At 36.5% G+C, this 24687-nt stretch overlaps 1 protein-coding gene and 1 long non-coding RNA gene across 2 annotated transcripts; one reads left to right on the top strand and one right to left on the bottom strand.

The window, feature by feature from the left end:
* Positions 1-7545: 7545 nt before the first annotated feature.
* LOC121304004 lies at positions 7546-9679 on the top strand. Its single transcript, XR_005947900.1, has 3 exons — positions 7546-7713; positions 7819-7888; positions 9587-9679. It is a non-coding gene; the product is annotated as an uncharacterized LOC121304004 (long non-coding RNA).
* Positions 9680-9855: 176 nt separating this feature from the next.
* LOC121303998 (probable glutathione peroxidase 8) lies at positions 9856-13065 on the bottom strand. The gene is made up of 3 exons (XM_041234916.1): positions 12623-13065; positions 11858-12119; positions 9856-11609 (listed from the first exon to the last, which is right to left on the bottom strand). Exons 1-3 carry the CDS (start codon positions 12926-12928, stop codon positions 11449-11451), a joined length of 729 nt encoding a protein of 242 aa, XP_041090850.1. The 5' UTR covers positions 12929-13065; the 3' UTR covers positions 9856-11448.
* Positions 13066-24687: the final 11622 nt, after the last annotated feature.

The raw sequence follows: 24687 nt of genomic DNA, 5'->3' as shown, positions 1-24687 counted from the left end.
TATTGCAGAATGCTATAACCACAGAGAAGTATTATCTTTCAAGGATGTTCTGTTAGGCTACTGTAATTACTATGGCCACTGCTTAATGCAGTATATAAAAAATACATTTACAACTAATTGTCATCTCTCCATAGCTTAGCTCCCTGTCATTCTCCTGTGCATTGTTTGAGTTATATAGAATTTATAAGGTGTCAGGTGGCATCCTAATGCTTGCAGGATCTACAGTGTTGGTGGATGCATTGGCTTCATCCAATTCAAAGTGAAAAATCTAGACAACTAATCAAGTAAAAAGATAGGGATTTGCAAAAAGGTTGTTATGCTAATTAGAGGTAAAAAACAACAACAACAAAAAAAACTATTTTAAAGCATTGTTTATTAGCCCATTAAATGCCAGCACTGTGCTTAATTTCCTTCCAAGGCACACGGTGTCTGTCCTTATGCTAGACAACAGTTTTGTAGTGGTTGCAGTGTATGACCAGTTGACTAGCTTAAACTTCTACCTGTTGGCCCTAATTGTGTCGATCTTCACAATAATGTTTTCTACTATGTGCTGCCATCTACTGGACTAGAGAAACACAGCTGCCATTGGCTTTGAGGGGTTAAACTGTCAGCCTTCTGTTAAAACAGATTACATTTTATTCTTATTTTAGGAAGAAGGAAAAAGTTTCTTTTAATGAAAGATAATTGAGAATCATAAAAAGTTGACTAGTTTTTAAGCATATAGTTTTCGAAAAGGGAAAATAGTTTCTGTCATAGTTTAGTATGAATAACTTCAACACACATAAGACCCTTTTAACTAACATAAGGTTATTCATTTCTGTGTTTAAAGCACCACTGCTTTAACTTTTAGATAAAAAAAAAATGTGCTCTGCTTTAACAGTTTAGTAAATGTAGTACTTGTCAACCCATTTATGGTACATCTTAGTACAGTAAAACCTGCATTAATGGTCACCTTAACTAAGCTTCACCTTCTCGCAGAGAACAGATGTTACTCTGTACGAATGAGTGACAAAGGCACCTTGAATAAGCAGCACTAAGCATTCCCTGCTTTATTTGACAGTAATTGTATACACCTGCCAGTTCTTGCCACAAGTAAACATCCTAAAAAGATCCTTTTGATTTTGAAGGTAGAAAACACATTGCCTGCAAAATGCCAGGCACGAGCTTGCTTTGGTTCACCAACCACGTTTTGGGCTAAGTACAGTACAGTACTTACAACTATATATATATTGATCCTGCACAACAATCAATGTTTCAATAAGAAAGAGGAACCCCTTCAATTGTGTTCCAAACTATATATACACCAGGTTAACAAAAGCAGCAGATATTGTTTGAATATATCCCTTTTCCACACACACGAATGGTAGTGCTATTGTACTGTAGATTACTGTACTAATAGTTTAATTTACCAAAGATGAGTTGACTACAAGACCTATATTACAGTTTAGATTGTAAAGACTATAGTACCCTCACCCCTCTTAAGAAGGAGGCAGAGAAGATTGCATTGCTGGGACCTGTGGCATATCCCCTCCATGGATAAATAGAGGATTTCACAAGCTCTCTTAATAATTAAAAAAAGAATCTCATGTCTCCGATCGGTATGTACAGTGTGTGAAAATGTATTTCTGAATATGGTGAGGGGGATATTATTATAATATTGTATTTTCAAAAGCCACATTTAAAGAAACAGGATGAATGGGGCAGATTGTGCCTATACATTACTGTATTTGGGGGCTTATTGTGTGGTTTCTTGAACCTGTTCTGAGGTTCCTAAATACACATGAAGCAAAGATGATTCAGCAAGTACTTTTATATCTGTTAATTTCTTCCTATTTATATATTTGAATTCTGAGAAAGGCTGAGCATTCAGTGGAAACTAGGCATAACCGCAAATATTCTGAAACTGTCTTTTGGCTTTGATGAAACGGAATTATACTGCCCTCTTGAGGTCAGGATACACTTCTGAGGAAATACTTTACGTTGCTATAAAGAACACGGCACAGCAACAACATAATATTACCTAAAGGACTTTACTATTAATGTTTTGATAGGAATGGTCAAACTTTATGCTGGTAGTGTTTATTACACATTGTTAACCAAACATTTTCAATTATTTTAAACAAAATTTAAATTGCAATGTCCACATTCCAAATTAATGTCTGCACTCATACAGCCATTTTAGCATAACTGTAACATTTATTATTGGTCCTGATTCAAAGTTAATGTTTCAATGTTAACCCTTATTTAAAAGTCTTCAAACTTTTGTTGGGATACCATTATATCGGTGTATTTTCCAGAGGAACCCTTAGCCATTTATAAAAGTGGTTGGAAATTTTACAAAACTGGAATCAAACAACTAAATAATGGAATTCAATGCCATTTTTTCCACTTTGTGGAATTTCATCTAATAATGAAAATGAATGAAATACTTGACCTAAGGTCTGCTTCAGAGCTGACTTGTCCGGTTTTACTTGATAGCGTGTATGTGATTAAGCTATAGGAATTACACACAATTTGGTCTGCATCTTTGCAAAAAAAAAAAAAAATCCATTTGTGGATAAAATCATATTAATCTAAATTATAATCATAGCCAGCCAGTTCAAGCATTCAATTCTCAAACACTACAATTAATTTCTTGTAGCTGTAGTGCAACTGACAAACATTTTCAAAGGATCGGTTGTAGTAAAATTCTTATTCATTTTATATAGCAGTTTAAAATTGTAAATTAGCATGTTTTAGAATTAAATATGAATCTTATTGCACAGATTATTTATTTCCTTTTTTAGATTATATCTTTAAGTGTAAAGTAGCCTGTATGAATAATAAAATGTGTTAATGATCTGTTACATAAAATGTAGGTTTCATTCTTAAATACTTGATCTGCAGTGTACACTTGAGGTTATCTCTTATGACCATCTTCCTGTTTGCAGTTTTGGGTAGCAGAATCTTCTCTTGCCTGTTCATGAGAAGTGCTCAAGAGTTGACTACCTAAGTGGCAGAGCTATGACAGAGCTTGAAGATGTGATTTATAATTTCCCGGTGCTGCCAGTAATAAAACTGGCCAAGCTGATTTTGCCTATTTGGCTCAAGCCTGTTTTAATTGGGCAATTTAAGCAATCTGATATGTCTACAACATCTACAAATGGCTAAACTGTGGGAGACACAAATGATTAATATTTTCATGTAAACCTGAGCATGATTTTGTCATGTGGAATGAATAAAATACAGTACATAAATAACCTATGCTAATTCCCTTCTGAAAAATAAATCAGTTGTTTGAATATATTTTTGAAGAAATATGTGTGGGTTACGGTAACCTCAAACCGAAGCACAGTGGACAGCGGTGTTATAATACATGCTTTGTGCGTTTTATTAACTGCACTGTAGCATTTACTACGGCACTAGTGCTAGAAATCAGACCTTGGGTCTGGTCAATCAATCAATCAATAAATCTTTATTTTATAAATAGTGGACCACCATCACAAAGCGCTTTAAAAGATGCAGTAACAACAAGAAAATCCATAATACTTTAAATACAGAGAAATGCATAATACATGATATACAGTTTAAAAAAAAAAAAAAAGCATATTAGCTTATTGGAGCTTTTCTAGGTAAGATCAGGAAACAGGCAAAACATGCTTTACATGTCTGTAACTACATTGTCTGTATTTTTTGTGATGCATAGTATACACGCCCTATAAAGAATGTTGACGCATGTATTATTATGCCACCTTCAATAACCATATTGTTTTCATATTGCATATGTCAAAATTATACCATATATTGATAATCATTTACAAAGGCTAAAAACATATTTAACATTATATACTTGTTTTTTTGCACGAGGTGGGGCAATATTTTGGTGGGTAAAAATAAAAAAGATCCAGCATTTTGTAATGGTATGTTAACAAGGGAACAAATGAACTCATCGTTGTATGCTCAAATGTGTTCTGTCTGTCAGTGGACCAAAGGCTATGTCTTCCCTACATTTCTTACTGTGTAATTCTCTACCTGTTTTTAATGCAGTAAGAAAATAATTAACACATTATTATACTCTTTTAATTAAAGCATATTGGTGATAAAATTTCACAGCCTGATTGCTTTGAAGAAATAGATAAGGGTTTTTATACGTAGGTCAACCTGTATCTTTTACTTTGGGCAATATTTCTGCTATTTATTGTTATATTTCATCATATCTTATTTCAAATCCGTGAGTGTGATTGTTTCATTTATAAAATATGGATTATATATTTGCTATTTACCGTTATATTATACTATACATTATTTCTTCTGCGGTAACTCATTAATGATATGTATAAAATATGTATTAAACCGCAACTAGGACAACTTCTTATTAAGACAAATATTTCCTGAAAACCGTTTGCTAGTTAAATAAAAGACTGGGCGGGGGGACACTTGACAGTAGCTTTATAGCACACTGCACCCCCAAGTATTCTCCAATGCAAATATTTCATATTTTTCCTGGTGCATTTTTAAAATGCGATTAAGTACCACAAGCAGACCTTTGTTCAGAGGTCTGTGATAGGAGTGTTTCTTAATGTTACTGACAGCACTGGCCGTTATGAATTACTACCAGCGCCAAGCTTTCAAGAATGGCGCTTCTATCCAGACAGTTAGACCTGGCTTTCCCGGCACAGAGTCCCCAGCAGTGCTATTGTAACCCCAGTAACAGAGGTCCTCCAATCCAAAACATCTGAATCCTGCCGCAGAGATTTTGTTCCCATGACGACTGGGCTATATCGTGCAGCAACTCTACAACACCTGTGAACGGGAGTTCTGCCCTCAAGTCTTCTTTTAGCAGATTAAAGTGCAAAATATTAACGCTGTTGCATCCAAGGTTTGGTTAGAAAGAGGGTTTGTTAAATTAGACTGTTTTGCAAACATTACAGACAGAAATACATACATAAACAAACATCAATAGCTGCAGGCGAAATGAATGGGGAATATCTGAATGACATTTTTAAATTGTATGCATGAAGCCTAGCTTATGGCATGTGGTAGAATACATACACGTGCAGCAATGCGCACAAGCTTCACAAACAAAGCACATTTGCTAAAAGCATTCTGTATTTGCTATCAAACGATCGTTTAGATAACAATACATTAACACATTTTAGCTATCTTATAAGCTAAGAATCGCGGACTGTTCGAAATACTGAGGTTTTTCAGTGTTTGACAAAAATAAACAAATAAATAAAAGTTAATAAATAAAAAACAGAAGCGCATATAAAGGTACTATCTTTTTTATTTTTTCTTACAATGGAAAAAAAACATGTTCCCTGACACAAATAGTTAATAGTTGTAATATTATAAGCGATCATTAGTATGGTTGTCACAAATTAAAATTACACACATTGTTGTTGATTCTGGTATAAATATAGTCATATTTTTGTATCATTAAAGCTGCATACAATATTTGTCATAATCTGTTATATAGTTTTACTGTCTGTTATTAATAAATAACCAGACACAACCAACCAGCCAAACAAACAATCAATCAATCAAACAAACAAATAAATAAATACGATTATAAGCCTTTCTTCCATGGGATGGTGTGTTGAGGGGGGAATCGTAACGATAGCTGCAATATGTATTTAAAGGTTTCAGTCACACGAATGATTTAATTATATATGAATATCTAACCATCGATTAACTGTCAATTCAAATTTTAAGGTAAACTTTAAGAAAGAAAAAGATCAAGTAGACAAACGTTTCGGAGGTTGACTGAAGCCACTAACCGAAAAGTTTCTTATCGTTTTACCACAGCACCGTTTAAGAATTACAAGTTAAAATGTATAGTGTAATACAATGACGCTAACATATTATCTACTCTTGCTGTGTTTACAATTAACTATTTAGCAACAATAACATTATATGCATCAATTCGTTGATTCTCAAAACTAGGCTAAACACTCTGCTCAACCCGGACCCCTCTTTGCCGTGTTTATTTGACACATTTAACAGACAAGACTTTAATCAGAACTACAGCTGAAGTCTGATTTTTTTTTTTTTTTTTCTGTTACTTAAGCAGCATCTGTTTTGTTTCCCATTGAAAGCACCTGGTGCATTGCCAATCTATGCGCTCGTCAGTGCAGTCCTCCGCTGACTAAGACAGCATATGGTCGTGACAGGTGGCAAGATAAACAGGGATCAGCACGAGCTGCTAATATATATAAACCGCAATGACAGGTTGAAGTCTTCGAGCCACCTATTTCACATTGTACAATATTTAAAACAACATAGAAAGCAACAGTGGTTATAAAGTGTTTTTTTTTTTTTTTTTTTTTTTTTTTTTTTTTTTTGTAATTAATTAGGCCCTTCCGTATTTATTGCAACAAATGAATTGAACATTGATGGAATAATATACCTACATTTTCTGTACACACACACACACACACACACACACACACACACACACACACACACACACACACACACACACACACACACACACACACACACACACACACATTCAATTACATCCTGTTTTTACTTGAAAAGGGAGTTCTGCTTCTGTTTATCTTTTTACTAGAACGGCTTTCATTTTTTCATCAATTAAACTCCTTATAGCCATTAATACACAACTTTATGGTACATTTGGAAAATCAAGTGCAGGGCAAACACTGTGCAACAATTTCCTACATGTCTAGAATTGTTATATTACTTCCTAAACATGTAAATAATAATGCAGCAGAGAATGTCATTGCATTGCACACTGTAATGTATAGTACAATAAACGTTACATCGGCATTCACCCACCACACACACACACACACACACACACACACACACACACACACACACACACACACACACACACACACACACACACAGTGTGACTAGACTACCATGCACAACTAATTAAATGTCATACAAAACCTTAAACAATAGGTGACGCTCTAGAGTAACAGGACAGTTTTCAGGAATATCTGTAATTGACTGGGAAGTTTCCTAGCAAAAAACTGTTAATTAGGTTAAGAAGGCAGAAAAGAATTAATTCAATAAATCAACAATCAAATTATAACAGGGTGGCAGAACGTAACTAATAATAATAATAATAATAATAATAATAATAATAAATAATAATAATAATAATAACTGTTCTAAAATCCACCTCATTGGATATTTGCAGTCCACATTTCACCGCTTCTCCAGCCGCCTCAGTTACAACATCATCATCACATACACCCGCCAGTCCTGTGCACAACTTGGCGGGTTTATAGCCTATGCAATTAGAAACCTATAGCGTGTGTTTTCACAACGCATCTCCAAAGAGACCATGCGCTTCTGTTGAAGTTGCTGTGGAATTGTTAAGCTCAAAATTCCGAAGAGGGAATCCCTTGTCGTGACGTAACCCTGTCCGCGGCTTCCACCAATCAAATCAAAATTAGAGTGATTCCCGCTGCTCTGTCCGCCGGTCCTGCCTATTTAAAGGTATCTAATCAAATGTTTAGCGAAGCAAAAGCAGCCATGGAAAGAGCAATGGTAGGGTATTTAAAAAGGCTATTTGTATTGTAAATTAAAAAAAAAAAAAAAAAAAAAAAAAAAAAAAAAATAGAAAAAACAAGCAATTAAAGGTAGAGCTTATTATAAACCTTGAAGCTTGAGATTGTCATAACACTTTAAAACATGGAATGGAAATTAGAGAGATATTCCACTTTTAAAATCAAAACGGCAGAAGCCATGCTGTGGGTAAGTAACACAATTATATCGATTATATTTACTTATTTGTGCGTTTTCACGTTGCTTAGTATAACATCTAAACAGGATAAATATATTGTTTGTCGCAATTAACAGGAAAACAATGTGCACACTTGCAGAAGAATTCAACGGGGCTAAAAAACAGTATGCAAATAAGATAAGGAAGGTAAGATACTTGTAAATAAAACAATGTAAGTACTGTTACACTTTCAATATATTTTAGGTGGGGAAATAGACTGCAAGTGCAGTCAATTCAGAATATGTTTGGTGACAGATATGCTTGTAGTTTGTACATGCACCGTACTGAACCGTAAAACCCCGGAGAATGCATCGGTGTGGCAGTGTTCTGTTACTGGATGTTGTGTATTTGACAGCTGCTGGTTGCACTCCACATTGCTACCTCCAATAACCCCAAACAGTGTATCAGTTCGGTAGTGTAGCAGAATGCATCATTTTACACTGTATTGCTAAATGGCTCTTCCGTTTGAGACGGTTGTTTGTTACAGTTAACATTGCCACATTCAACAACACTGTTTGTAAATATGATGACGTCAATTGCTGAAGTACAGTCAGAGCGCTGTTTGTAACAGAAACAGATCCAGAATGCATCATTTTGGCAGTGTACTGCTAGATGGCTGTTGTGGCTATAGACTGACAGTTACTAGTTACACTCCACACTGTTGCATTCATTAAGTTCTGTGGACGTTTTAGGTACGTTCAAATATCTCAGAAATATAATTCATTGTGTCAGGCAGGCAGTGTAGTATTATCTGGCTGCTCTGTTTCTTGTCTGTAGCAGCCGCTACTACTTTGCCACCTGTTGCACGGTGAGTACGTCTGCACCGAACAGAAGGAAAATGTGTCCAAGACGTGGAAGACTTCATTGAGTTCGTGCGTGGCAGGAAGGCAGTGTAACGTTAGCTGGTTTAAATGTTGTCATCAGCTTACGTTGCTGCTGCTATCTTGCTGCACACGCTGTTAAAACCATGCCAGCCGAAATGAAATGTATTGTTAGAAGTATATAATACATCAAGATGTGTAAGGCTTTATCGATTCTGTGTGTGTTAAGAAGGCAGTGTAACGTTAGCTGGTTTTGAGTACTGTCATCAGCTTACGTTGCTGCTGCCCTCTGACTGCACATGCTACATCCAAGTCATTCGGTTACTACAACTGTTTTGTTTCCCCCCACTTTACTGAAGTCACATTTGTTTCATGGTTTCCACTACTTTATCGTGATTTTTATGCATATTGGTTCTGTGCTCCAGCTTGCCAGCTGCTTTTTTTTTTAACAAGCAGACTTGTGCATATATTTTTCAATAAATGTAGCTCAAGTTTGTGCTGATAAGGCAGTGTACTGTTAGCTGGCTGTGATTTGCATACCAGCAGCTACAGGCACTCCCACATCACTACATGCCATGCAACTATAGATCAATTCATAGGCAGAAGAACATTTATTTCACCATAACCTTTTTTTAGTGTTGGAATATGTTAAGTCTTAGGATGCTATCAGATTTAGAAAAAAAAAAAATACACTATTTAAGCTGTAACAAAATAAGCACACATTAAAATAACAAACCATTTACAGGAGGCTTTATCGAAGCCAGGTACTGTAGCTTTTATTTATAGCACCACCACTGCATTTACTAGGTTCAGTCATTTGCCCACTACTGACTGTGTAGTCAAGAAAATGGTAATTGTTGTTTGTCAGTGTGTCTGATGTACAATATAAAAACATACAGATATTTTAACTATATATGAAGAAAAAAATGAATGTAAGTCCTGCAGGTCAATATACATTTTTTTTTAAGTGATCTTTTAAGTATCAGGTGAGTATTCATATATATAAAATATATCTCTTCTGCAGGTAAGAAGCAGAAACTGAAGGTAAAGAAAGTTCCTCCAAGGCAGAGCTGACCCAAAAGACATATTTTACTACACGTGAAGGAAATGCAACTGTTGTTGGCAATTAATATTACAAATTAATAAAATGTGAAACACACTTAAGAAGAAAGCTAGTTTTATTATTGCTGTGATCTGTAAACGACATCTGTTGTCTTCAGCACAACATAATATTAAAAGCAAAACAGAACACACATTACTCCCCCTCCTCTCCTGAAATAATACAAAACTACCCCCCCTCCCCCCTTGAAAAAAAATACCTGAACCTGGATGAAATTAAACAGAGTGCCAAGATGTTTCTAAACATACACTCAGAACCTTTAGGCAGCTCAAGATAGAGTTATTAAAGGTTGATTTGAGCTGTCTTGTAGTTCTACTGTGCCGTTTTCATTAGCACAGGGTAATATATGCCGACACTAATGCCAGGCAAGTCTTAACATGTGGTGGTAATAAAAATGTGCAGCAACAACTATCCTGAAGTCGATTATGAATGGACAGTTTACACCATTAACAATGTTTAATTCAAAGTAAACAGGGCCTGTATCTATTTCTAAAGAATGTATCCCAGAGGCAAGTTTACATGTAATTAGTAGATTCATGCAACTTAGCAGTTTGTTTTTACTTTATTTAAATGCTGCAATCTGGGGTAAACATGTTAATATAGCTTACAGTATTTCAAACATTGGTTTAGCGATAGTCTAATTTGCTGTGACCAAGTTATGTCTGCTTTTAATATATAGGTAAGCTAAAATACAGGTAAACTTAAAAACCTCCATGACACGACTGACTCATGGGTTTACATGACAATGTAAATTTGAATCCACCATCATAATTTTGCTGAACATATACATAGTCTATCTAAAGCAAGTTTCAATGTCAATCCTACAGGTATACATAAAACCAAGAATCTTTGTTTTATAAAATTGCATTTTAAATATTATTTTAAAAAGGAATATGCATAAATGATGTTTAGTCACTTGGCATAGGTTGCCCTGTAATTTAACTCTTGGCAAATTTGAATTTATCCAGTACTCATCTATCTGGCACATCCTATTTTGCCTTGTGGCCACAAAATGCATGATCCCATCTTTTTAGTCACTATGTAGCACTGTTAGTAATTCACATTTGTCAAGGCTTTATAGTCAAAGAGCATTTGGAGTGCAGTAAGAACTGCTGCATCAGATTAAATAACTATCAATATATAATTTACATTAGATAATGCCAAGGCATATTTTGTCCTAACACTTTAAAAACTCAGTAATACAGCTGTATGCCAACTAAAATCAAGGAAGCATCAAAAGGAGTAAAAGTATTCCTAAAGTCATGGATTACATGTATGGACAAATTTTGCACTGGTTGTAGATTTCATGAGCGTTCAGTTAAAACATTATTCTTGATCTTTGGGATACTCGGTTTAAACATTCAGCCTATTTAGCTCGTCCCTCGGTATTCTAGTGGAGGTCCCTATTCTAAACTGTCTACAAACCTCTGCAGTACTCCTTTTATGGACCAAAAAAAAAAAAAAAAAAAAAAAAAAAGTGTAGAGGAATCACCCAACTAATCTTATGCGGTTAAAACACTGATCTGAAACAAATTCATTCGTGCTACATTACATTGTCCAATGTGTGTCAATGATATTCCTTTGAACAGAAAATGTTGTGTAGTCCCCACATTGCAGCATCGCGAGTACTTCTGAAGCCAACGTGTGAAAAGACTGCTGGCATGTTCAAGGCAACTTCCCGGTTTTAGTTTCTGGTGACAAACAGGGCACTTTAAGTGCTTAAGGTGTGACCTGGCCACGAAGTGTAGGCACAAACAGTTCAGGTTTTAAAGTTCTACTCTCTTTAAGATGATCTCTCTGACTAACTCTACTACATCCTTTTTGATGTTCTCTATGGGCTCTTCCGGCTTCCAGAATTTTACCACCTGGCCCTGGGGGTTTATAAGATACTTCCAGAAATTCCACTTTGGCACCTTTTTGGCTGAACCTGAAATTTTAACAAAAAAAAGTTAATTTGAAATAACTATCAAAAGTCTAACATTCTATCTGTCTCATGGCGACAATGTGAAACAAGATATGGGGTGTAAACAAACTGGACCATCAAAAAAAGTTTTATAATAGTTGAGTGCAGAAGTCTACACTATGGAAGAATATGTTGTAGTAAACAAAAAAGTTGCTTAAGTAAATTGATCAGGACTGTGGGAAACATTTTGAAACGTGCGCAAAATACTATACCTGTAACAAATGTAAAGGCAGGGTCGGCTTCAGAACCCATTATCTTAATCTTGCTGAAAATAGGAAAAGACAAGCCATATTTTTCCTTTGCAAACGTCTCTATATCACGATTAGATCCTGGCTCTGTATTTCCAAACTGGCCGCAAGGAAAAGCCAGCACATTGAAATGTGAAGTACCCAACTCTCGGTGTAGATCTTGCAGTCCTTTGTAGTTTCGGTCTGTTTGCTCACAATAACTCGCCACGTTTACAACTAAAGACGCCTAGAGGGAAGGAGGAGAAAGAACAGCATTTTAAAATACTTAAATTTGAAATTCTGTTACACACACACCTATAAAGTAAGGTTCCCTAATGTAAAACATTTAACCTCGTTCTACTGTCGGTTAAATGATTGCAGAAGCAGAGCGGAAGCCCCTTAGTATTATAACAGTGGAATGTAACAACACTCCTACTACTAGCCTTAAATACTGTACCAGCATATCATATGTGCACTTTTTTTTTTTTAAATCTTAAACGTTAAATAGAAATAATTTGAAATTTGAAATCTCTAGACAGTGGCCTACTACACCGCACTGAATTACAATAAGTTAGCCTAATGCCCAAATAGTATAATTACATTAAGTAAACGCATGCGCATTGGTCTTTGTGCCTCGCCATTAAAAAGTAATTTAAATGCAAAATAAAACTGAATATTCTTAAATGATTAACAAAGCGAAAACAGTTCATAGAAAACCAAAGAAACACGAAATACGATTATTTTACCTACTTTGCCTCTGAACCTTTCAAGGGAAACGGTCCTCCCTTTCAAATCCTTCACTTGGAAAGAATAGAAACCTTTAGATTTAGTTGTTTTCAACAGTGTATTCTGCAACAGAAAGAGACCACCGGTGCACATCACCATTGTGATAAAAACAATAAACATTCGCGCTTTGGGTACAGAGTTCTTTAAATGAGACACCGCAAGATTCTCCATTTTTTGTTGCGAATGAAGAAAAATGTCTCCACTGGGATGAACGGTGTGTGTAACACGATACTGGTATGTACCACGTAGCGTTTTCGGGGTGAGGTACATTAAAATAGTGCTGAAAAAGTAATTTGCGAAATCAATAATTACAATGTACTTATTTCTGGTAAAGCAGACGTTTTACCCTATGCAACACAGATTCTCTCCCTGAAAGTGCAACACGCTCTCCACTTATTTAGTAGGTATTCCACCAAGGTGCTGCGTAACTAAGTGTAGCGCCATCCAATGGATATACTGGACTACGCCACCCACTTTTAGTATAAAGGAGAGGGGGGAAGGAACTCAGAATACAATTTAACGAAATCACCACACAAGAACCCTTCAAATAATTAAAGTACACGGGTCGGTACAGTTTGAAACATTATTTATAAAATGGGAAATACCCCAATTGAATCAAACACAAGTAAAGACTAAAGCTAAGGTTTACAATTTTAGAAAAGCAAACTATGAAGGCATGAAACAGAGACTAACAGAAGTAGATTGGAGTAAAATAGAGAAAACACCCACAGAAGGATGGTTGTTCTTCAAAAATGTAGTACTAGAGGTGCAAAACAATTACATCCCTAAAGTAGACAAATCTAAATGTAAAACTAAATTGCCAAAATGGTTTAATAGATCAATTAAAAAAAATATTCAGCGAAAAAAGGCACTTTACAGAGCATTAAAAGAGGACCAAAAAGAAAGTACGCAGAAAGAGTACACGGAACTGCAAACGCAAGTCAAAAAGGAAGTTAGAAAGGCCAAGAGAGAAATAGAAATGAACATTGCTAAGGGAGCTAAAACCAATTCCAAAATGTTTTTCCAATATTACAACAGCAAGAGAACATTCAAAGAGGAGATTAAATGTTTAAGAGATACAAATGGCAAAATCGTAGAGGAAGAAAAAAAAATAGCAAATATGTTAAGTGATTACTTTTCACAAGTTTTTACAAAGGAAGATACTGACAACATGCCCCACATGTCATCCAGTTCCTATCCAGTTTTAAATAACTTTAGCATAACTGAGGCAGAAGTGTTAAAGGGACTAGGAGCTCTTAAAATAAACAAATCCCCTGGGCCGGATGAGATCCTCCCAGTAGTACTCAAAGAAATGAAAGAAGTAATTTACAAACCGCTAACCAAGATCATGCAGCAGTCTCTTGACACAGGGGTGGTACCGACAGACTGGAAAATTGCAAACGTAATACCGATCCACAAAAAGGGAAACAAAACTGAACCAGGTAACTACAGACCAGTAAGCCTGACTTCTATTATATGCAAACTTATGGAAACTATAATAAGATCCAAAATGGAAAATTACCTATATGGTAACAGGGTACTGGGAGACAGTCAACATGGTTTTAGGAAAGGGAGATCGTGCCTAACTAACTTGCTTGATTTTTTTGAGGATGCAACATCGATAATGGATAATTGCAAAGCATATGACATGGTTTATTTAGATTTCCAGAAAGCTTTTGACAAAGTCCCGCACAAAAGATTAATTCTCAAACTGAACGCAGTTGGGATTCAAGGAAACACATGTACATGGATTAGGGAGTGGTTAACATGTAGAAAACAGAAAGTACTGATTAGAGGAAAAACCTCAGAATGGAGTGTGGTAACCAGCGGTGTACCACAGGGATCAGTATTAGGTCCTCTGCTATTCCTAATCTACATTAATGATTTAGATTCTGGTATAGTAAGCAAACTTGTTAAATTTGCAGACGACACAAAAGTAGGAGGAGTGGCAAACACTGTTGCAGCAGCAAAGGTCATTCAAAATGATCTAGACAAGATTCAGAACTGGGCAGACACATGGCAAATGACATTTAATAGAGAAAAGTGTAAGGTACTGCACGCAGGAAATAAAAATGTACATTATAAATATCATATGGGAGATATTGAAATTGGAGAAGGAATCTATGAAAAAGACCTAGGAGTTTTTGTTGACTCAGAAATGTCTTCATCTAGGCAATGTGGGGAAGCTATAAAAAAGGCTAACAAGATGCTCGGATACATTGTGAAAAGTGTTGAATTTAAATCAAGGGAAGTAATGTTAAAACTGTACAATGCACTTGTAAGACCTCATCTTGAATATTGTGTTCAGTTCTGGTCACCTCGCTATAAAAAAGATATTGCTGCTCTAGAAAGAGTGCAAAGAAGAGCGACCAGAATTATTCCGGGCTTAAAAGGCATGTCATATGCAGACAGGCTAAAAGAATTGAATCTGTTCAGTCTTGAACAAAGAAGACTACGTGGCGACCTAATTCAAGCATTCAAAATTCTAAAAGGTATTGACAGTGTCGACCCAAGGGACTTTTTCAGCCTGAAAAAAGAAACAAGGACCAAGGGTCACAAATGGAGTTTAGAAAAAGGGGCATTCAGAACAGAAAATAGGAGACACTTTTTTACACAGAGAATTGTGAGGGTCTGGAATCAACTCCCCAGTAATGTTGTTGAAGCTGACACCCTAGGATCCTTCAAGAAGCTGCTTGATGAGATTTTGGGATCAATAAGCTACTAACAACCAAACGAGCAAGATGGGCCGAATGGCCTCCTCTCGTTTGTAAACTTTCTTATGTTCTTATGTTCTTATGTTCTAACCCTTTCACGCATATAGGTCACTAGAGTGGACAGCTATTTAAGTGATTATCTCCAAAAGAAACTGTTTTGACATCACCAATGCATGGTATCCTCTTCATTGGACGTCTACTGAAATTAACACGCCTGCTATCTAGTGGCATTTGATAGGTACTACAAAAAAAAAAAAAAGTGCCAGTACAATGGCAGAGGAAAGTTCAGCAGCAGTGAGCACCTCAGGGATTTCTGTAAAATCATTTTACACAAAGAGCAGAGCAGGTAAAAATATATATATTCAAAGAAAGTAATGTTTAGGGAATAATATGGTATGTTTTGTTCAAATACTCACTATGTTTTCACAGTTTATGTTAAACCATATGTCCACTTAAATGGATGTCATGCAATATTAAGATTAATATTGCACATTAGGCCTATGTTGTTCTATAGGCCTGTGCTAAATATTTTGTAATATAAGAGCTATATATTGCAGTTCTGTCCAGAAATAGGCTGGAAGATGGAAAAGCAGATAATGATTTTGAAGGAGTGTTGCCTACATTTTTAGGAGAGCACAAAGTGAATGTTGAGGGAACAGAGCCCATACACTTCTTCATGCACTTGTTTTCTGATACCCTGGTTGAAGAAATTATCCACAACACAAACTTGTATGCACTGCAGAAAGGGAAGGAATATCTGTCCCCAACAAGCCAAGAATTTCAAAGTTTCCTTTAATAATCAAACTTGATAATGACCTATGTCAGATATCCAAGATCCACACTGTACTGGTCATCGAATGAAGGCCTTCGCCTTGACATGATTGCAAATGCAATGCCTGTAAACAGATTTGAAGAGATTCGTCGGTACCTTCACTTTGCAGACAATTATTCGCAAGAGCCAGGAAACAAAGAAACTCTTCAAAATTCGACCTGTGTTAAACAAACTGGAGGTATCCTTTAATAAAGCAGGTGATCCTGAAGAGTTCCAGTCTGTTGATGAGCAAATTATTTCCTTCACAGGCCACCTGTCCATCAAGTACTACATTCCCAAGAAACCCAGGCCCTGGGGTTTGAAGGTGTGGGTGAGAGCAGGAACATCCAGGTACATGTATTGATTTGAAGTGTACCAGGGAGCAAGTGGAGGCAGGGGTGAAATTAGTACACTGGGCATTGTGTGCTGATGTGGGTCTTCGCCTGTGTGATCACATGCAAAACAAAAAAAAAAAAAAAAAAAAAAAAAAATCACAAGGTCCTTTTTGATAACTTTTTTTTTGTACCATCGCTCTCCTCCAGAGGTTATGTGACCAGGGCATCTATGCAACAGGTATATGCAGAGCTAACAGGCTAATGGGAGCACAATCAAAGTTGAAGAGTGAGAAATAGCTGAAGGAAGAGGTGCATCATCAGTTGTGACCAATGATGAGAAAATCACCATTACAAGGTGGCTAGACAGTTCAATGATACATGTTGCATCGTCATGTGCAGGCAAACAGCCACAGAATTCTACCCAGAGGTGGAGCAAGAAAGAAAAGGAAATGATCCACATCCCTAGACCAGTTGCTGTCAAGCTATATAACAAAAATATGGGGGGAGTGGATCTCACGGATCAGTGTGTATCAATGTACCGACACAGACAAACAGGAGACAGTACATTCGAGTATTCTTTCACTTTCTTGATGTGACTTGTGTAAATGCATGGCTACTGTATCGAATGTCAGGATTCTATGACAAGGATCTGTTGTATTTTAAAGCATTCATAGCTCGAGCGCTGATCAATGCTGGCTCTCTGGAGCAACGTGAAAGAGGAAGGCCCAGTGAGACACTTTCTCCTTTGAAGCGCAGGGCAGTGTCAAGAGCACCCCCTGAAATCAGGTTCAGTGCGAGGAAGCACTGGCCAAAGCTAACTGATGCAAAAAAATGCTAACAGGTGCCATGATGCAGCTTGTACACAGAAACCAAATACATCTGCATGCAGTGTCTCAAGTCATTGTGTCCCAGGTGCTTTGCCAACTTCCACACCCAGCGCTAAAATCAGACAAATTAATTTCACTAGAGGGAAGGATGGTAACTTTGTGTATAACACTCTGAAGTAAAAAAATTGTTTCAGTAAGGAAGACGTTTGTTATAAAAATATTTAGGACATTTGTTTCTGGGGAAAAAAAAAGACAAACATTCAAATACATACAAGCTGTAATGGTATCAGCCATTTAGTATTACTCGCCCCCCCAGCTCCCAAATAAAAGACTCATTGATAATGTTGTTCCAAGATAATAGGACACTTTGTTATGTTACAGACACATGTTGTCCACTCAAGTGGACAGATGTATAAATTTTGTACTTAAAAAAAAGTTTATAGGCCCTGAAGACTAATAAAAACCGTCTGAAAAAATCTTGTTTAAGGTTAACAAGAGTTAAAACAATTACAAAGCACTCTACTCAAATAAGGTGTATTTAATGGTAGCAAAAGCAACGTTTACTATAAAGGCTCAAATATAGTATTTAATGGTAGCGAATTCAATAGCATTTAATATAAAGGTTCAAATAGGAACCATTTAATGGAAGTGAATTCAGCAGTATTTAAATTGTAGAGATTAAAAAAAGGCAGACAACCACCAAAAGCCAGGAGAGCGATGGAGCCACCTTGTGAACAATCACACAGACACGCAAAAAGTGTCAAAGAAAACCAATATAATTTTAGACTACAAAATTATCAAGACGTGCATACATTAACCAAAAATAACAACATAAACTTGCTTAGCGCAGTACTCCACTCTCTAAAATACATAAACCCACCCTACACATACCCCCAAACAAATAAAATTACCTCAGGCGAGGCCACGTTCAAATCATCTGATGGACCGCCCCACATATACCGCAATTAAAAATAATTGTCCAAGTAAAAGAATCACACCGAACTTCCTTAATATGCCAAACACTGGACAGCCACCCGGGAACACAGCTACCGGGGTAAATGTGTACTACAGTATAACGACGGAAAACACTGCTTTTAAAAGGTAAGCGTAACCAATTAATCAACATGTTTGTGATCTTGAAATCTATCACACCTGTTAATTGTGCAGATCAATTGTACTTAAGTGTAGTAAAATCAGTAACACCTGCTGCATAAGACACATTCCATAGTTACTGTACATAGCAACTAAAACGCTGTTATTTAGGAAAAGGGTTAGGCCTAATTAGTGCCATACAAATTATACTGCATGAACAATATCACTTAAGAATTAAATCTTTCAGTAGTGTTAGTAATAGCGACATCTATTGATGTTTATGGTATGACACCACATTTTTTATTAATATCATGGCAATGAAACACACATTGCCTCTATTTTAGTACCTTACATACTAATTAAGGATGATTGGAATAAGTAGACAAATAACTTGCATTAGCTCAAGAGCAGCCATCTTATCTCAATTACTTGTGTGTTCTTGCTACAATATCTTGCAACACAGCCCCTATCCTGTTAAATTCTGATTATAAATAGTTTATTTTAATCTAGCCGATCGAAGAATCCTTACTAATAGTTTGTTTAGTATTAATGGTCATTCAAGCCTCCAACCATCAGAACGCTAAATTTGGCTTTATTAAAGAGTAGCACATGCTTTTTTAATGGATTGTCCAGCTGTATTATTTGTAATGCATATGGTATTCACTGACATGTATTCTGTAATTACAAAACAAAACAAAACAAACCCATCTCTCTGTAGGTTTGTTCCGTTTAGAGTGGACATGACAGCAGTTCTGGAAGGTTTTGTAAAGAGGAGTGATAGTTGGTGCTCGGCTGGCAGATGCTTCTGTCTTAGACTGCACGAGTAGTGGAAGTAGGGAAAAGGTAAACAGAAGTGGTCCACCACCATATTCTTCACATACATGTATTGCACATCAAAATGACATATTTAGAAATTGTAATACATTTCTCTTTTTATTACATGTATATTTATATCATATTTTAACATGCATGTTTGATTTTCCAAAGTTATTATAATGTTCCATATAAATGGCTTGGAGTTTAATTGAGGAAATAATGAAATGTTAAACTGTAGCAGAACTGCCTTTCTTGTGAATACATGATGGACAGTAGTACTAGTGAATAAATATGGATTTAACACTAGATGTAAAGGAACATAGGATTAATGTTGTACACATATTATACAATGAAAATGATCCAAATTTTTATTTTTCGAGTGTGTTACACAAATATATATTTTCCACCGCAGGATCGTGTAAAGACATCATACTCCAGATTTAAAAGCAGATTGAAAAGGCTAAGGTCAGAGGTTACTTTTGCTAGCAGCCCCTTGACCACAAGATGGCAGCAGTCTTTCAACAGAGATTTTGACACAGTCTGTCAAAGACTTCCTTTGGATCTGTCACCAACCCCAGAAAACAGTTCTGACTCTGAGCAGACGCTTGAAGAACTTAAAACAGCATTAACAGCTCAAGGTTAGAGTCTTGCTGTTGTGTGTATTATGACGTTCAGGTTTTTTATTTGAGATAATATAGTTGCATCAGTAGTACAAGTTCTAATTCTAATCAGGGTGTAAAACTTCAAGGCTCATTTGATGTTTGATTTGCTGGCCACTTTGTTACTTTGGTTTTGGAGGTTTGTTATTTTTTGAAAAGGTGGATAATTATTAATAGCTGCTCTAAAGTAAAAACATTAAAAAAGACTGCTTTGTTATTCTTTCTCATGATGATAGCCTAAATGCTAAATAAGAGTGTCACAATTGTTTTGTGTTTCAACAAAATGTTAACTTTGTACTACAATATTTATCCACTTTCCCCAGACAAGCCAAAGCAACACAGTGATTTACAACCTGGCATCATGCCTCCACCAGAAGCATGTCAAGGGACAAGCCCATCAGCAGACAATGTGAACAAACAGGTACAAACATTTGTTCACTTATTTTTTTTTTTTTTTGCAATCCAGTGTGTTTAGAAAATGAATTACCAATGAGAGCCATGTGGCACAATTAGGGAAACCAATCCAATCCAATGTATTGAACAGTTAACAGAACCGCCCAGACCACATCCGCCCCATGTATACTGGTCAGAAAATCCTTCTTCTACATAGTAAATCATACCCCTGATAGATAATAGTGGTGTTATTGAATATTACAGTAGTAATAAAGAACACTGTGTTTCCAAAGGTTCACAGTGATTATAGATTGCAAAACCTTTTTTTAAATCTTCCCTTCTCTTCCCATGACAAAGACCATTTTAATTACATTTTTTTTAACATGTTTTTTAAGTATGTTTATATCTGGTGTAAGTGATGCAGTTTATCTTCATCCATCCAATATGGAGGCTGTGTGGTCCAGTTGGAGGCTGTGTGGGCCAGTGATTAAAGAGAAGTGCTTATAACCAGGAGGTCCCTGGTTCATATCCCAGCAAAGCCACTGACTCATTGTGTGACCCTGGGCAAGTCACTTAATCTCCTTGTGCTCCGTCTTTCGGGTGAGATGTTGTTGCAACTGACTCTGCATCTGATGGATAGTTCACACACCCTAGTGTTGTATGCATGCAAAGTGCTTTGTGATAGTGGTCCATTATGAAAGGTGCTATATCAAAATAAAGATTAGTATTAATATTCAATTGGTGTATGAAGAACATTTGGATTTTCTTTTTGTGATCCTTGCTGCCAGCATTTAGCCACACTGCGCCTGTCTGTACTAAGGTATCTGTCAAAATCCCCCAAAATATTCACAGTAGTAATATTTGCCATAACAATATTCTTTCTTTCTTTCTTTCTTTCTTATTGTAGGAAGTCTCTCTGAAATTGTGTTATGAAAAGAAAGCCCCTGATGTGAAGACGACCAGGCCCTGCGAAGGCTCGAAAGGTACAGTGACTTTCCATGAGTGGCAATGGGAAGGATAAAATAAGAACATAGATACAAGGCATAGATTATGCCAGGGGAAGGCAGAGATGTATACAACTGTCACACCCCACAGTATGTGTTAACAGTAGAGTAAGGAGCTTCAAATTTCATCTGAATTGTTTGCCATGGATATAAGTAATCTAGCCTAGGTTAAGTTAAGTGCGCTATATGCTGCTTACACTTGCTAATAGCAAGCCACTTTGGCTGATCTAGTCTAAATTGCACATGGGTATGGCAGGCAACAGAAACTGATAAGCAGCTCCCGAGCTCACAGCCAAAACACCTTTGAGTAATTACAGCAAGAAGCACTAAGAATGGTTGAAATTATGAATAGGTAGTGAAAGGGAACAGTAACCTTTGTTTAACCTAGTGTAGTACTAGGTGTCTTTTTTAAATACATATTTGTTATAACTTGTGCTGCTTTATAAACTGCACATTTGAGACCGATGCAGCTCACGGACGTGAAAATGAGTAAGTTGTTGGGGATTATTTTGTTAGCTGCAATTACTTTAAATAATGTCTTCCATTTTGGACTCAAGCAGAAAGATTTGAAGTTTGATCATCTTTTTGTACTCTTTACACTGCTTGTAGCAACAGTGCCACTGACAACATGCAGATAAAACTGAGCCTTTCAAATCAAAAACTGAAAATGTGTGCTCTTTAAGCGTTAAGGATGAGCAAAGTGAATATTTTCTAGAGGCGTTTGTTTGCAATCATGTGTTCAACATTATTGTATCTGCAGCAAGGTGGTTGCGGTTCTGTGAAAAGAGTTTTGATATATGTTTTACCAAACAGGACGCCCCACTTCCTGTGCTGCTTCAAAGGGGTCTGTCGCTTGATGGGAAAGCGAAGCAGAGTAAGAAACCCTGAGAACCTTTCTTTTTAACTTATTGGGTTGGTTTACCACATTCTGAAAAGATCTTTGTCTACTGCAAAAAATTTTTTAATTTATTTTGTCTTATAGATTGCACAGCAATGGTTTCTGTAGCACCGACATAATTTGCAGGATAAAAAAAAAACAAAAAACAAAAACAAGCTGCAAAGATTGTCAGTGACATTAATAGCCTTTCAAAGCAGCACATTCAAAATTAGAACAATGTCATGAAAATGAATAGATTACACTATTTAAACTTGCATAATATTTTTGTATCTGTCTATTATCTCATGATACCAAATCTTTTTCCTAATTTATGGATGCAGCATTATTTGTTTCCTGCTTGAAATTTGTTAAAGATTTCTAACAAACTCTGGTTCAGGGGGGAAGAAATTACTGGTGCGTACCCAAGCACATCGCTAGGTCATTGCACTTTGCTTAGGCTTCTTAGAAATTGCCCCAGAGCTAAAATATATGGGTGTCTTTATTAAACATATCAAATATCCTTGAGTGCACAAATATTAATACAGTGATGGTTAGGAATACATAAATTAACAACAACCATAGTCCTGATATTATTAGTATTAATATTACTACACCTGAGATGGTGACAGATACAGGGCTGCTTGGATAACCTTGAAACAGGATAAATCTTATACAGCCTGTATACCCTTGGTGCAAATGAACATTATAAAACAGTTGTCTGGGACAATTGATTTGTGACAACCCTCTATGGCAGGGAGAGTTTGGGCATCTATCCATGGTGGTGTTGAGGCCAGGGGTGACAGCTTAATTTATTTTTATTAAGTTCCTTTACTGAGATTGGGAGAAGCCCACTTAAATTACAGAAAAAAATGATGCTGCAATATTAGCATGCTGAACAAGAAATTGGTGGGGTGATATTCGTTAAAAACAAGGGCCTTGAAATGGCTTTATACAAAGTGTATCCAATCACAAAGGGTCACCTCCTTTGCAGACTAATTCCTCAAGTTGTGCTTACATTATTGCCTCATAGGTCCTAATGAAGTGACCATAACCTGTAACACAATGCAGAATAATGTGTTGTTTTGTTGATTTCAGCTTCAGCAGACAGACCCCATCCTATCCAGAGTAGTCCTGTCAATGGTGACTGCTCTTTCCCAGAACTTTAGATAAAACTAGACACTACTGGGTTGAGGGATGATTACTGTAAGTATTATCCTATGTGATACTCTTCAATATGTAATGCCATTATGGAATATGTTCTGCATGACATATGATGTTAGAAGAATGAAACTTGACATGGATGGAAGTTTTAAAATGAAGTGACAGACATACATGTCAACAGTCCCTATATGGTCGGGACAGTCCCAATTTCTTAGCAAATGTCCCGCGTCCCGATGCATAGGAAGAAAGTCTCGTTATTTACACACAGAAAAAAAAAATTATTCTGCGTGGTAGAGTTAGTGAAAACCACACGCTGTGCTCTTCGTGCGGCTGACACATCTGCTGATCACTAACTTACCGGTATACAAAGGTACGAACGCTTCATTGTGTCAGTGTTTACTGTCATGCTGGCTGTGAGGTGTTGAGTTGAGGGGGTACATCTATTATGTAATAGATTGTTTTTGCATATGACCCATCCCATGTGTATGATGTGTATAACAACCCCCCCCCCCCCCCCCCACCATGGGACGAGCTGAACAGTTACCAAAGAAATATTGGCAAGTATGTACAGCGCTTATCAGGTGTGAAGAGAAATAATACTCTTTGGATTAGATAGTAGAGAGGGAGACTGTTGTCTCAAAGTATTAAAAAGTCAGACCAACTGAATCAGCTCAGCTGTCGCAATTGATGTTATTCCAAACTCTACCTTGTCTTGTTATTGCAGAATAGCAGGATATGAATCCCAATGAAGAAAAGTGGCAAAAAATCCCACTGCTGTAAGCAATGTGCACATTCTTTTTGTCATGCAGCTAATATTGTTTCATGTGTCTGTATACATGCCTGTGTACACGTGTGCATTAGGAAACAGTCTTTAATGGTAGATCATCATTTAAGTACAAAATGTTTGGACAGTACCCCTTGTCTTGTTATTGTCAGTTTTTGTCATGAATAGCAGGATATGAATCCCAATGAAGAAAAGTGGACGGATTAATTCACAAAAAATATTGTACAAATAGAACCAGAGATTGTTAAGATCCACTGCTGTAAGCAATGTGCACATTCTTTTTGTCAGGTGCAGCTAATATTGTTTCATGTGTCTGTATACCATGCCTGTGTACACGTGTGCATTAGGAAACAGTCTTTAATGGTAGATCTGTATCATTTAAGTACAAAATGTTTGGACAGGTGGTATCACACTCACGATAATAAATTACTTTAATCTCCTATATGGGTCCTTTCAGTATGAACTTACTGGTCATTGTGACTCCGCCCCCTTCCTGGATGGCCCTGGAATGAACTGACAAAATATCCAGTCCGGGGCCCGCTGTTCTTGCTACACA

This window comes from Polyodon spathula, chromosome 2 (genome assembly GCF_017654505.1).
Source record: "Polyodon spathula isolate WHYD16114869_AA chromosome 2, ASM1765450v1, whole genome shotgun sequence".
Classification (NCBI taxonomy): Eukaryota; Metazoa; Chordata; class Actinopteri; order Acipenseriformes; family Polyodontidae; genus Polyodon; species Polyodon spathula.
Note: the sequence above shows the minus strand (reverse complement) of the source record. Positions and strands in the feature narration are given on the sequence as shown.

Coding starts and splice junctions, on each gene's coding strand:
- LOC121303998 (XM_041234916.1), bottom strand. CDS start 12,928: ATGTACCTCACCCCGAAAACGCTACGTGGTACATACCAGTATCGTGTT. Junction 12,120..12,622: donor TTGAAAGGTTCAGAGGCAAA/GTAGGTAAAATA, acceptor CCTTCCCTCTAG/GCGTCTTTAGTTGTAAACGT. Junction 11,610..11,857: donor TGCCTTTACATTTGTTACAG/GTATAGTATTTT, acceptor TTAAAATTTCAG/GTTCAGCCAAAAAGGTGCCA.